General features: G+C 39.2%; 2 protein-coding genes across 2 annotated transcripts; one reads left to right on the top strand and one right to left on the bottom strand.

Annotated features, from left to right (window-relative positions):
- Window positions 1-564: 564 nt before the first annotated feature.
- On the top strand, window positions 565-6963 carry VIP3 (Transducin/WD40 repeat-like superfamily protein). Its single transcript, XM_088717084.2, has 2 exons — window positions 565-1083; window positions 5983-6963. The coding sequence occupies exons 1-2, from the start codon at window positions 742-744 to the stop codon at window positions 6604-6606; spliced, it is 966 nt and encodes a 321-aa protein (XP_088573210.2). The 5' UTR covers window positions 565-741; the 3' UTR covers window positions 6607-6963.
- A 1257-nt stretch (window positions 6964-8220) lies between these two features.
- Window positions 8221-13583, bottom strand: LOC103723721 (Galactosyltransferase family protein). The gene is made up of 7 exons (XM_088717083.2): window positions 12600-13583; window positions 12163-12398; window positions 11801-12079; window positions 10263-10391; window positions 9138-9314; window positions 8938-9045; window positions 8221-8828 (listed from the first exon to the last, which is right to left on the bottom strand). The coding sequence occupies exons 1-7, from the start codon at window positions 13336-13338 to the stop codon at window positions 8622-8624; spliced, it is 1875 nt and encodes a 624-aa protein (XP_088573209.2). The 5' UTR covers window positions 13339-13583; the 3' UTR covers window positions 8221-8621.
- Window positions 13584-14665: the final 1082 nt, after the last annotated feature.

Below are 14665 nucleotides of genomic sequence, written 5' to 3'. Positions count from 1 at the left end.
ATTAAACAACTTTAGAGTAAATACAATATAAGAGATTGTGAAACTGGTAGGATAGATGAGCTAGAGTCCCAAATAACTAGGCCTGGACAATTAGTTGCACTATTGGCCTCTCTATAAATATGAGTGGCTTCAAAGTTGGCAAAGGTCTAAAAAAAAAGATGATCCTGCTCTGATTAGGTCTTCGAACATTCAATCTAGCTGATCATTATTTTTAAATCCCCTTCTAATATGATGCTAATCGCTCTCAATATGGTAGTAGCATACACGAAGCCCTCCCATACCACTCTCAACTTTAGCCAATGGCACAATAATGACATTTGGATGAACACTGATTGCTACAACCAAGGACGAATAGGAACCTTTGATCACAAAGACCCCACATTGGTCCCACCACCCATGATACCACCATCAAAATTTGATCTTGATGCAAGCTAGGGATTTAGGAGGCTAGGATAGAAGTCTCAGGTTACCTTGACTTGGAATGAGAGTAATTCTCGGCTGCCTATTGTCTTACCGGCAGGACCGGTGGCTTGGTCGGTAAGTTCACCTCCGCAAAAGGCGGTTACTCGATTCGGTTCCCAAAAGGTGTAAGCCCCCGTGGGTTTTGTGGAAGAACAAAAAGATCCATCTTTAGTCCGCTCGATCTCGAAATCGAGGATTCCCATTCCCCTTCTCCCGAATCGAGGGTTCTCCGGGAACAAGCGACGATCCACTCCCAGGCCCTCTCACTTCGGAGGCGAGATGAAGCTTGCGGGGCTGAAATCGGTGGAGAACGCCCACGACGAGTCGATTTGGGCGGCGGCGTGGGTTCCGGCGACGGACGAGCGGCCGGCGCTTCTCCTGACCGGGTCTCTCGACGAGACGGTCCGGATCTGGCGCCCCGACGAGCTCGCCCCGGCCGGGCCGCCCTCCCGGGGCCACGCCCTTGGGGTGATCTCCGTCGCCGCCCACCCCGCCGGCACTGTGGCCGCCTCCGCCTCACTCGACAGCTTCATCCGGGTGTTCGACGTCGACTCCAATGCCTCCATTGCCACCCTCGAGGCCCCTCCCTCCGAGGTCTGGAACATGCAGTTCGACCCCAAGGTGAGGTCTTTTGATGTTTTGTGGGACTAGGGCTTCCATCTCTTCCATTCTTGAATGATCGCAAGTGCCACCGGTAGAATGATCGATGTGCTATTGATCTTGATCCCCATCGACTAGTGCTAATTCCAGTTCAAATTAACGAAAATAATATAGAAGTCCTCGTTCTAGTATATTAATTTTTTCATATATGGATGTGTTGGTCCTTGTTGTCAGATATTACTGTAGTTGTGAATCTCCTTTCAGGAACAAAGAATAAGAAAGAAAAATGAGACTTTTCAAATGGTTCTGAAGTTGTAGAAATGTATCATTCAGGAGCCCAGTACGGTAGGGTTTCTGGGAACCTAACTGCTGTGCTTTTGAACATTGGCTGTTCTTGGTTGAGTTTGTAAATTGGCGTTTCACCCAAACACTGGCCATTATTCCTTCTTACCATGAACGAATTTAAATTTTGCCTTCTTATCTACCGTCATTTGTGGCACATTTTAGAGTATGTTGGCTGTAACTTATTTGTGGTTTATGAATCAAAGGCCTCAAAAAGGTTGTACCTTCAGACCCTTTTGGCTGAGAAAAATATCAGGGATGTAAATCATGGCATCTCATTAATTTGCCCCTGATGCATGCCTTGCACATACATAGACATTCTCATTTCCTTTATACTTATTGTACACATAACAGATCTAGTGCATGGTGATTGTAATTTGTTTAGATCAAGTAAGGCCTATCAAATGGAGTCCAATGGACTTTGGTTCGAGGGCATTATTTGACAAATCTTCATTATGGGTGCAAGACAGTGTTTACCCCGAGGATTAACCACGTAGCTGGCCTACTTGTGGCTTAGACACACGCACTATCTAGTGCGCACATTTAGCATTACCAAGAACCATCCTGCCTTCATTGGAAATTATGAAATGAGATAATAGAACTTGCATGCTGGGTCCTTCAACATATTAGTTGATGATTGGCACTTGATGAGGTGTCCTTTTAGGGTCTAATAGATAGTGGGAACTGGTTTAGATACGAGGACAAGGATTTTTTTTTAATAAAAAAAAATAGCATGGAAACGGTAGAAAATTATTTAAATTCTTTACTACATGCATTGAAGAAATTGGATGTGATGTTTGTCATCGAACATAAATTGATAAAAATAAATGATTAGAGTCAAAGAAAATCTTAAACAAGGTGGAAGTATTTGGAAGCGGATGAAGGACGGAAGCCTAGTATGTACGTACGTATGTATGTGTGTATATATATATATATGTATATATATATATGTATGTATGTGTATATATGTATGTATTTATGTGTATATATGTATGTATGTATGTGTATATATGTATGTATGTATGTGTATATATGTATGTATGTATGTATGTGTATATATGTATGTATGTATGTATGTGTATATATGTATGTATGTGTGTGTATATATATATATATATATATATATATATATATGTATGTATGTATATATATATATGATGATGAAATTATTTGCTTTAACCAGACATTTCTTTTTTAGATTTTTAAAAATATAACACTTTTGGACTCTTGGAACTCACGAGACAAGCAACATGGTTAGGTACTCCACTTTGAGTTGCCTCATTTTCATCAGTAAGTGTTGACATTTGGCACCTTTTTTCTAGACTATCATGCAGAAGATTCTTTGTTTCAAGTGTTGGACACTTTAAGCGAAATTTAATTATACTTTTAATATCGAGTCGTCATGGTTAGTATCTTAACTCGTCTTTAAGATCCTTAAATGTACGTTAGGAATAACTCAGACAATGAGCAAACTCATGACCATTCTATTGTTTTATTTATCAGATATCATATGTCTCTCCCCTTCCCCTTTTCAATTCCTCTTTTTTGGGATAAAAATCATAACAACGGCTTAAGTATACTTAGACTCCATATGCATAGTTGTACATATTTTTGGAGGTTGCCATGGAGGATACTTAGACACTTGGAACCCATGCCAAGGTCCAAGTAATATTGAAAATTACTTACTCTATGTTTGGTTCACTAGAAAAAACACTAGAATGGAATGAGGATTTTAATTTTGGCCCCATTCCAATGCTTGCCATGGTAATAGATAATGGTTTGGAATGATCATTCCCTCATTTGTAGGAACAGTGATTCCACTCATAAATGGGAGGAATGCCCATTCCCATTGGAATGAATGATATTTTTGGTAATAATTAGTTATTATTTATAATATAAATAGCAAAAAATAATATATCTGATACGAATTAATTATTTGATGTTTATGTTATTAAATAAAAATAAGTGATTTAATTAAATTTAACTAAAAATATTGTTTGATGGTTGAGGGGCCCATATGCAATATGCAAGTGCTTACATGGTTGAGCAAGACCGAGGGAGAAGTTGGGGGAATGTTTTTTTGGGGAATTTTTGTGGATATATAACCTTACAAATTTAGCTTGTTACATATTTACTCTCCAAATGACATTATTTGCATATAGACCACTCAAACCATCTTGTTTTTGCATCGATACCCCTCCCATTATTTTTTTAACTAATGTTGTTAATAAACTAGTACTTTAAATATTAAATGACTTTATTATCCTTATTGCAGTAATATCCTTGACAAAATTGTATAAAAATATAGCTCTTTTAATACAAACTGAATATTAAATGTTTTCAAGGGCATTAATGTAAAAGGGTAATAGCATTAAGTGTAACTTAGAATGGTTATTTTTTCATTCCATCAGCTAAAAATGTAATGCATGCAAAAATAGGATGAATCGAGGAGTGGCTCTCTCTCCCCCCTTATATATATATATATGGTGATTTTTGGAGCGTAAATTTGCAATAAACTAAATTTGCAAGGTGTATATGTGCAAAGTCCTCTTTTTTTGTTGTGGGGGGTGGGGGGAGAGAGAGAAGGGCAAGTGCAGAGGAGGAAGAGGGGGGGGGGGGGGGGGGGGGACATGGGGTAAGTAGAGGAAGAGGAGGCACAAGGCGTATAAGCTTTTAATAGACGAAGTAGGAGGAGGAGTTGAAGGAGATGGAGAAGGAGGCTGAGGAGAGAAGAAAAAAAGGAAAAAATTACGTAAATTGCCATTACTAATTGCTGGAGGAGTTTTCCCACTTCCTGTTTGCCATCCATTTCCGAGAGCCAACTAGCGGACAATATCCATCAGGATTGTATGCCTCAATGCCTCTTTGACTCTCTCAAAGAGCAGAGTTTGAGGGGGCTGGTGAGAGTGACTGGTAGAGTGCTTTTAAAGCTTGTTTCATTCTTGTGCTGGTGAGATTTGATTTTCCTGCCCAATCTGCATGCAACTGCTTGATACATAGATTGACTAGGGTGCATACTTAGGCTACTTGGGCCTGTGCAGAGATGCCTGGTGGACCACGGTGACCCAGCTACGTGCAGGCAGCCAGGCACCTGCATTGGCCCAATGTAGTCCAGTCATCGGGCAATGCCAGCATATGCTGGCACATATACAATATCCTAGATGACGTTTGGAAATGCTGCTCCTTACTTTCATAGATGTCATTTTTTTGGGAAAAAAAAGGTATGATATTAGAAACTTATAGGAGTGAGGTGTTTGATTGCAGAGATGATTTAAAGGTTTATAATAGTAGGCTATACTTTGAGTTATACTTAGAGACAAAATAAATAATTTCTGAATTCAGGTTTTGTATATTTTAGTGTTTCCAATGTACAATACTTGTACGTCTATTTTCGAAGGCAAATAACCTCGTTTTGCGAGGCCATGCATAAGACAGGTATTTATGATCTATTCTACATGAAAGAGGACACATAAGATATGTCCTTACAATACTGGTAGTGGGCCACCATTAAATCTGGCAGTCTTCTACATTTGAAATTGTGGATTTCCACACATATTGACTGAAGGATCCCAAAGGTCTGTGGATATGGATTCATTGGCACAGCTAATGTCACTTAAGGAATTGTTGTTGTCTAGCATTTATATGCTTAATTTTCTATGGGTCTATGGGCTTGTTGTGCCAATTTTTGGCATCTATGATTAATGTTCTATGGACAACCAAAAAAGGTTAATGTTCTACATATTTATACTTTTTTGTTTCTTACATCCCATTATTAAATTCTGTGGGAAATATACAGTCCTGTAACTTTTTTTATTACTGATTAATTCAATGTGCATGTATTCTCATATCATGTCTGTCATTCGCACCTATTTTGGAGTTTCTAAAGTTCAAAATGATGTATTCTTGTCTGGAACATTTACCCGTAGTGGTACATGAGAAACATAGAAGATGTGTGTGTTACTTCTACCATACTAAACATGAAAGTGAAGAATGCTTTAAATTTTGTGAATATGTAGATTTTATTTGATTTCTTTAAATAGTTCTTCTATTTTCCAAAAGATAGTTTGGATATGCACAACCTAGGCTGAGGGATGCACCAGTATGAAGGAACGATTTGATACGTGTAGAAGGAAAGAGACGTCGAAGTAGACCGAAAATTACATGGGATGAAGTATTAAAGGAGGATTTGACATATGGCCCTAAACCGAGCGGATTGGAGAAAAATGATTCATGTAGCCAACACCAATAAGTTTGGGATTAAGGCTTAGTTGACTTGAGTTTATTTGCAAAATGTTGTTTGCTAGAAATGCTATCTTCGCACATCTGAGCTACATTCCTGATCCAATGCGTCTGCTTTTAAGCATTAATTTTGGAACACTTTCTTATGAACCCTTGATGATTTTTTTAGTTTTATCATCTTTGAATTCAAATATTGAATATTATGTTATCTTTTTCATTGACAACCTCCATTGAACAAAATTTTGGCTATATGATCCCCCTCCCACCTCCAGCCCCAAAAAATATCCATGGTAAGATAATTTTTATTAACAATCTTATCAAATTAATTGTCTCCTGCAGGGTACTGTTTTGGCAGTTGCTGGTGGTGGCAGTGCTTCAGTCAAGCTGTGGGACACTTCAACTTGGCAGCTTATTGCCAACCTTGCTGTTCCGCGCCCAGAAGGAGCCCGACCTGATAGGACTGGAAGTGGCAAGTTTGTGCTCTCTGTTGCATGGAGTCCTGATGGCAAGCGATTAGCTTGTGGATCTATGGATGGCACGATTGCTGTCTTTGATGTGGCTCGTGCCAAGTTCATCCACCACCTTGAGGGCCACTCTGGGCCAGTTAGGTCCCTTGTGTTCTCCCCAGTGGATCCCCGTGTGCTCTTCACTGCTTGTGATGATACCCATGTGCGCATATATGATGCAGATGGGAAGAGCATGGTTGGAGCTATGTCAGATCATGTGAGCTGGGTACTGAGTGTAGATGCCAGCCCAGATGGTGCGGCCATAGTGACTGGGTCCAGTGATAAGACGGTTCGTCTTTGGGATCTCACCATGAGAGCTGCAGTGCAGACAATGACCAACCACTCGGCCCAGGTGTGGGGTGTAGCATTCCGGCCACCTGGGGGGACAGGTGTACGTGCAGTGCGGCTTGCAAGCGTATCTGATGACAAGAGCATCTCATTGTATGATTATCAATAATATCGACAAAGATGATAACCATGAGCTTGCTAACTGAAGCAGTGCCAGTAAGGTGTTCGTGTTTCATTGTCTATCTGGCTTACTGATACTTTTTTCATACAAAATCTGACACCTCATGAAAGAGTGCAAACCGAAAGTTTGGTTTGTGTATGCTGTCTGTCACCTGTTGGTGTGCTAGTGCAATTTCACTGACTGAAAATTGGAAACATCCTTGAGTATGACTTTTTTACTGGATGTTGCTTTAGGGTTTTACAGCTACAAGTCATCTTACCTATTTCTTTTTACTTGGCACTGTTAATTAGAATCCTTCTATAATTGCAATGTTACTTGAGTGTGCCATGATGGTGATTTGATGCACATGATGAGTTTATTTACTTCATGTAGAAACATGGATTTTGCCGAGTTAAAATGCATTACTTTGTCAACCTTTGCCCAGTCTCCAGATGAACAGGACAGTTGAGGTCAACAGGATGCCGGTTATCATGCTCCATTAGCCAATTGATGATTATTTCATCTTTGTATGTTTTGAGTTTTGCCTATACTGCGACTGTTCTGCTACTGTTCGTTTTTGAGAAATATCCTACATTGCAATTGATATGTGAGGCCCACCTGTAGCTATTTGGTAAGGTTGCAAGAGTGATAGCTTTTGCAATTTTCTCCAGCAGTTGCTTATGGTGGTCTCGGGGCTCATACATTTGAGAATCATTCTGTCTTGGTTAATCAAAAACCTTAACCTTGAGGAATGTTGACTTGCATTCATCTATCAACGTTTGTGAAATTTCTACATATTGGTCTCAAGCTGATACTGGCTTTATATATCAACGCCAAAGATCTGGCCAACTAACCTCTTTAAGCTGGATGAAGCAAGACAAACAGGTGAGATAAGATGAGTAACCAGGTTGATTTTATTAGCTACATATTCTTATTCTATTATAGCCATAGCCTCATGGAGTCATGTATATTCATTCATGCAACCTAGCTTCTATTAGCAAGCTAGAAGTTATCTATTAATATATATATATAGGTTTTTCCTTGGTTCCTAGTGAGATTCTTTCTCCAACTTAGAACTACATAAGATATGGAGCATTGGAACGATCTTCAGTAATGACAAGCTTCCTTTGAAAGAGCATTGAACAATGGTAATAGAAGCTCTAAAGTAGTAGACTTGCATCCAAGCAGACTTGCTGCGAGACGGTAGCCAAAAAGCGTTTTTCCCCCCTCCATTGCCACCTTTTGTATTTCCTGGTTACGAAGGCTTGATAAGCTGAAAACAATTGAAGTCCTGAGAGTAATAGAAGGAAAGCCTGGTTATATTGGAATTGGTGTACACATTTTAAATTCCTAGGCAAAAGCACTTAAGTGGTAACTTTTAATTTCTAGGTAATTTGCTGTGTAATGGATCCATAGAATGAGTTTGAATGTGTTCTAAATGATAAGCAAAATGACTGGGAGTTTGGAACAAAGTAGGGACATGATGCAAATCAAAGAGCGATCTCCTCATGGTACATTCTGATCATATTACTCGAAGAACCAAAAAAATTTTACATACAAATGTTGTTACAAGAGCATGATACTAGCTTGGTTTTAAGTATATGATAAGCAAAATAACTGGGATTTTGGAACAAAGTGTTATCATGATGCAAATCAAAGAGTCGATCTCCTCATGGTACACTCTGGATCATATTACTCAAAGAACCATAAAATTCTTGCATACAAATGTTGCTAAAAAAGAAACGATACAAGCATGGTTTGAACTTCGAATCACCACATAAAATCGACAGCTTAGTGGGAATTAAAGCTTACGAGAACAGGCTGCTACTATTCATAGCCCACACCAGTTCACAAAATATCCATGTTTGCGCTTGCAACAATAAATGATGTGCTGTGAACTTAACTTCCATTAGTAGCAACCCTTCGGAAAACATTTGCTTATACCACTCTGACATGAATGATGCTAGGCACCTCCTAAACCACACTTCTTGACCAAGCAAAGAAAACTGTGGTAAATGCAGAAACTATTCACAACATATTGCTTCATGTTCTTGCCGTAGCTTCTCCCAAAGACACAGCATCAGCCTTGGTCCTTGATAGTGGGCAAGAACGTAATCGGACTCACAGCCAGCATTATGAAACCGATCATCATTAACATACTTTACCTCTTGACCGCTCCTTTTGAATTCTTGAATCCAAATTCCAGTTGCTACATCTTCTAGTTTGAATAGCTAAAACACAATATAACATGAGAACAACAGAAAAGAAAGATAAAAGTGTTTTTCTAGTTATTGTAGACAAATTTCAGGAGCATTAAAGCATGAAGTAATCTCGCCTTACTTGGAGATTTCTTTCTTGGTGACCCCAGGCAATAAATTTTGCAATATCTCTGGATATGATGTATCCAGGGCCATGAGCCCAAGGTGGATATTTATCATGTGGCCATTCCTGCAAAAATGAGAGCCTGAGAAAGTTATTATCCATTCGATCAGCTAAAAATTATTTAACCAACTAGTGTTCTTTTATAAGACTATGCATACCTCTTGACTGATAAACCATTTGCTATCCTTATCTCTATGGGGTGACGATTCAAATGAGATAAGGCCATACAAGAGCCCATTGGAAACACTTTTATTGAGACTAGAAAGCACTTCATCAATCCTGACAAAAGCATCATCATCTGTTTTCATGATATATTTTGCAGGGAGAATTTTCGTCTGCAAATTTCAAAAAAGTATATGGTTATAGAAGTAATCGTATGCATGAACTAAAAATTACTTGAAGACCAGCAACATGTATGGAATATACTCAACCCGGCCCCAACACACACACACACAGACAAAAAAAGAAAAAAAAAACCATTAATTCATATTTACCAAGTAACACCAGAAAACCCCTGATAATTACAATAAAACCCCTTTTCCATAAACTCTGTATCTAAGGTACATGGGTTTTGAGTTTTGACTATGGTTGAAAAGACAGATTTGCCCCTGTCTTCACTTATGTAATTTAACCAATGATTCATTTTACTTGTGTAACCTTAACACCTTTTCCATAAACTTTGTAATTAAGGTACATGGGTTGTGAGAGTTTTTACTATGGTTGAAAAGAGTCCTCACTTATGTAATTTAACCAATGATTCATTTTACTTGTGTAACCTTAACACCAACCATAGGATAATATGAAAATGCAAGGTTTAAATATGCATATTTTCCAATAAAAAATAATTTACATAACTGAGGACAAAATAAAATTGAAAAATCAATCATATGAATGAACTGAAAATTACTTGAAACCTTGATGTTATAGGTTGGCCTCCTTTGATAGAAAAAACTTTAACATAGTAAGGCGAGTACATATTGGCCATTGGATCAGAAAGTTGCACAAATAATGAGTCAGGTCAGGTCAAACCTTTCAGATTCCAGTTGACCTCATGGCCTGCCTCGAAACTAACACAACCATGTATTGTACAATGTATAAACATGTTTTATATCATTAGCATTACTGATAATATGCCCAAATAAAATAGTGGTTCTGTGTACTTGTATGTGCACAACCACAGACACCGCCAACAAGCCTTCAAAAAAGTGTTTTATGTTCTTCAAAAGGATATTAATTTAGAGGTAAAGAAGAAAACCTTATATTTTACAAGAAAATGTTTTTACCCCAAGGATACAAACAGCAATTGTCTTCAAAGTGATCAAGCTGTAATAGTCAACAAAAGGCATCAGCTGGATATCTCCATATGTCTGAGCTTCTCGCCACAGTTCCAAATTGACTTGCTTGTTCTTGTGCTGCATGTTGGAGATGTATAAACTCATGAAGCAGCACTAGTTGTTATAAAGATCATGAAAGTGCAAACTTGGCTTGCGAGAATAGCATAATATGGGCCATGGCAGGTGCGAGATTATCTCTTATAAAAGGAAAAGATTGTGGGTTGGCGGTGAAAAGGTCAGCAAAAAAAGGGAAATCATCTCAAAGAACACTACAATATGATAATAACATCACAATACAAACTCCTTTCTGTTCATTATAACAATTTAAATATATAAATCTACATATGTTACTAAAGCTCTTATATAGCAATGAGTGCCAGGAGGGGCACCCATACACTGAGTACTCAGGTTTCCTGCAGGATAATGAGGGTTTGACTAATAAAGCTTGCTTAACTGACCAGTAAGGCCTTAATAATGGTGAAATAAGATGAACTTCAGACCATATTAATAACTGATGTGATAAGGTATCTCAGTTATGTGTAACGGAATGTTTTCGTCATATAATTGCATGAAGAATGATAATACATATTACTTGCTGTCTACTTAAAATCATATCTATATCAGTTGATAACGTTAAGAGTCAGTATGTCTTTATTTAATTTATCAATTATTACTCTTTAGTAAATCACATAAGGCTTAATATTTCCAGAAAGCATTTGACAACAGGTTGAGATCATGCAGATGAATAAAAATTAGCCACAGCTAAAAGAACATGGAATAATATCGCTGTAATTAACATGGAATAATATTGCTGTAATTAAAGTTATCGTATAAAGCACGCCAAATTTTATAAAGCTTGAAGTAGTGCGGCCCATCGGAATGCCCCATCCAACAGATTTGTAATTTGCAATAGGTATTCTATCATACCTTTGGTAACACATCCTAGCCAGTTGAAATAACTCGACGTAGTATGCCTTTCATGTTTAGCTGGATTCTATCAACAGGATCACAGTTGCAAATATCAACTCTATATCCTATCACAGTCACAGTAAAAGAATCACAAAAATGCTTATAAAAAGGGAAACTTTGTCAACATGAAGGTCATGGTACATTGAGCAATTTTTTCTTATGTCAGCATATTTTCAGCATCAGCAAGGGCATCATCTTCTACAAGTATGTTAAGTCCTTAAGCGATCTTGTTTTTCACTAGTAACTTTCCCTTAGATAGAATTCTATTTCCATCAACAATGTTTAATGTCCATTTTTCAACCTGTCCTAAACAGTTCGATCGTCTGTCAACTGCAATTCATGACAAACTGCATTCAAATCTACAAAGCATGTGGTAAAAGATGATGAAGATTGTGAAAATGGAAATAAAAGTTCCACAACAAATGCTGATGAAAAATAAAAGTGCAGATAGTTAACCTAATATTTTTTTTCAAATACTTGAGCATTTGACAATCTTAAATTGAGTCAGGTTCACTTACAAGACCAGTTAAGAACCGCACAGCTACATTGCCTGAACGAACCGCTTCATATTGCATCCAAGACCTTCTTAAAGCCATTCTACGTTCAAAATTGTTTGCAGCTGAAGAGACGCCAACTAGCATCAAAATCCTTCTTTTGGGAACCGACGGTGCTTTGAGAACCTTAAGATCACCAATTAAATCAAGATCTATAGAAACCGGCAGTCCATTAGTCAGGGAGGACAAGAGCCGCAAATCACCCGATACCCGGACTTCACTAACTGACCAAGGCTCAAGCCTCTGCAGACATAAACATGCAGCATCAACTCAAAACTATAGCTAACATCTCCCTATACCTAATGGAAGTAAGCTTTGCTCCTTACCTCCCTATATGCGAAAGATGTTTCGTGCCTTCCATTTACTGTCAAATGAAATCCTTCCAATCCAGCCCATAGTGTGGCAGTAAAGGGATGCCCTTCAACAAATGGGGAACCAACACTCAGGTGGGAAGAATGCTTTAATTTTTCAGCTGGCTTCTCACCATCAGGCCGACTCCCATTTAAATTCTCCGGAACTACACTCTCGCCCAATTGCTCATTGCATCGAACAAGCTCATCAACTATATTCATTTCAATATCGGTTCACATTACTTGAAAAACAATACGATTCTATGACAATACTCAACACTTTTGTATTTCAATATACATCAGGTTTCATCAATCCAAAAACAATAAAATTAAAGTACAATGTTGAGTTGAAAAAAGGTTATTCGAAGTTCTTTAATGCTTCGGAAAGTTCCCATTTTGATCCAAGAAGTTACCTTTGAGACTGCTATTGGCGGCGGCCGAGCCATGAGCCGGACACTGCTCCCATTCTCCCCATCCGCCCTCTACCGTCCATGAATTCTGAGCCACGAGCGGGCCATCTCCTCCCAAGCTAACATTGCAACGGAGAACAATGGGCGGCTCCGCACCGCTGTCCGGAAGGCGAGACCCAACGAGCTCGATCCCGAACCTGCTGCTGCCATTCCGACCGGTGGGAATCCCGACCACGGTGACCGCAGAGTCCTGCACGAACCCACACGGGATCTCCAAAGAGCTACCGCTGCCATTAACCGCAAAGGGGCAACTTTTCCTGTCGACTTCGGCATTGGAACCACCGAAAGGCGCTGCCTTTCCTCCGGTTTCGGCACCGAGGGCGGCCAGAAGTTCCGTCCAGGCGGCAGCAGCCTCCCGGACGCCGTCGGCGGTGGCGGGGAGGGCGTCGGAGCGGAGGAGGAGGGGGCGCATGTGGGCCCATGCGAGCTTCGAGCTGGGGTCAAGTTGGGGACTGTGAGTGGAGTTGGGGGAAGGGAAGAGGACATCGAGGCCCGGGAGGGAGGGGAGGAGGTGGGGTTTAGGGGCGAGGGAAGGACGAGGTGGTGGGTGGCTCCGGCGGGGCTGGCGGTGGGGAGACGCGGCGGCGGTGGCGGCAGAGGAGGAGGAGGGAAGAAGGGCGTAGCGGAGGAAGAGGAGGAGGGCGAGAGCGAGGATGACAGAGCCGCCGGTCCATTTCTTCATCTCCCACAGGCATCGGCGGGAGAAGAACAAGAAGAAGAGAAGAAGGGAGAAGGGAAACAAAGCTCAGAGACGAGTTTTTCGGGGTGGAATCTCGATCTCTCTTACTAAAGTCGGCATCTTGCCGACACCGCCAACTTCTGAAAGAAAGAATAAAATGATCTCTTACAGGAAAAAAAAAATCTATTAATCGGCAAAATAGATCTGGTTACTTTTTTTGGTCGCGATAGGTCTGGTCAAGTTAGTTCAGTGTCTTGCATCAAGAGATGTCAACCTACTTCAAACTCAAGTTGACCTTATCTGTTAGCGTGCTGATAAGCTTAGATTCAATCTTGCTGATTTAGACTTGATCTTGTCCCTGCCAAAAGTTCAAACAATAGAAAGATTTTTTTAGATTCTATACCATTTGAAAGCCTCAGTTTTTTTCCCCCTTTCCATGGAATAAACACAAAAGATCGGGGAAGGAACATAAGAATAGACTCACCCGTTTGGGAAATTCCTAGAAAAGTAGGATGCTATGTTATGTTTAAAATATTTTTTTTAATATTAATTTCTATAAATTAAAGTCTAAAATTGTGGCTAAATACTCACTCCTGGTATCTTCTCCTTGGCTATTCCTTATATAGAAAGTAGAAAGTTTTCGCTAGTTAACTTTGGACTACCATAGTACTTCATTTATCTCTTGTTGCTTGGAAGGAAAAGTTAGTGAAGTGCACATTTTGTTAGCAACAAGATAACATTTTGCTACAAACTAAAAACATTAGTATCGATTCAATAACTTGTGTTTTTCAAATTTTTTAATTTATATATTTATCTGAGTTAGTTGACTTGGTTTGACAGATTGTGATACTTTAGCTCGAATCCAATCGAATTTGCTACTTAGCTAGCTAGTTCCTGATCCGTGAATTTTGTGTGTTGAATTAAGAATTAAGTAAATGCTACTATCCTTACATTAGAAGTCAAAATATTGCTAAAAATATTGAGTTAAGTTAAACTTGCACACTTAATGATTCTCTCTCCCAGGTATCAAAAAACATATATAGGTACCTCTCTCCCTCATAAACTCATATCCACTTGCACATACAAGAGCCGTTATTAGTTTTATTATAAAAATACAAATATTAAATTCTTTTTTAAGGGCGAGTCTTGGATAAAGGTAAGGTTGTTTTATTGTAACTAGAGGTCCCAAGCTTCGGATATGAAAATAGCTTTGTTGCATGCAAGATAAGATATTGTACATCTAACCCTCTTTGGATATGATAATTTGCCAAACCTCGAGCTATCTTAAGTGTCAAATCTTCTTTCTGCAAAAGATATATACATTTTTGAT

The sequence above is a fragment of the Phoenix dactylifera genome, chromosome 2, assembly GCF_051530095.1.
Source record: "Phoenix dactylifera cultivar Ajwa chromosome 2, Ajwa_hap1_PhDact_Kaust_v1.1, whole genome shotgun sequence".
NCBI lineage: Eukaryota > Viridiplantae > Streptophyta > Magnoliopsida > Arecales > Arecaceae > Phoenix > Phoenix dactylifera.
This window is presented reverse-complemented; position numbering and strand designations above follow the sequence as displayed.

Bases quoted from the DNA above. Each gene is read 5' to 3' on its own strand.
- LOC103723721 (XM_088717083.2), bottom strand. From the start codon at position 13,338: ATGAAGAAATGGACCGGCGGCTCTGTCATCCTCGCTCTCGCCCTCCTC. The intron at 10,392-11,800 runs GTAAGTGAACCT...TCCAACATGCAG, and splicing joins TGCGGTTCTTAACTGGTCTT to CACAAGAACAAGCAAGTCAA. The intron at 9,315-10,262 runs GTAAAAACATTT...TGAAATTTGCAG, and splicing joins TTGCTGTTTGTATCCTTGGG to ACGAAAATTCTCCCTGCAAA.
- VIP3 (XM_088717084.2), top strand. From the start codon at position 742: ATGAAGCTTGCGGGGCTGAAATCGGTGGAGAACGCCCACGACGAGTCG. The intron at 1,084-5,982 runs GTGAGGTCTTTT...TGTCTCCTGCAG, and splicing joins ACATGCAGTTCGACCCCAAG to GGTACTGTTTTGGCAGTTGC.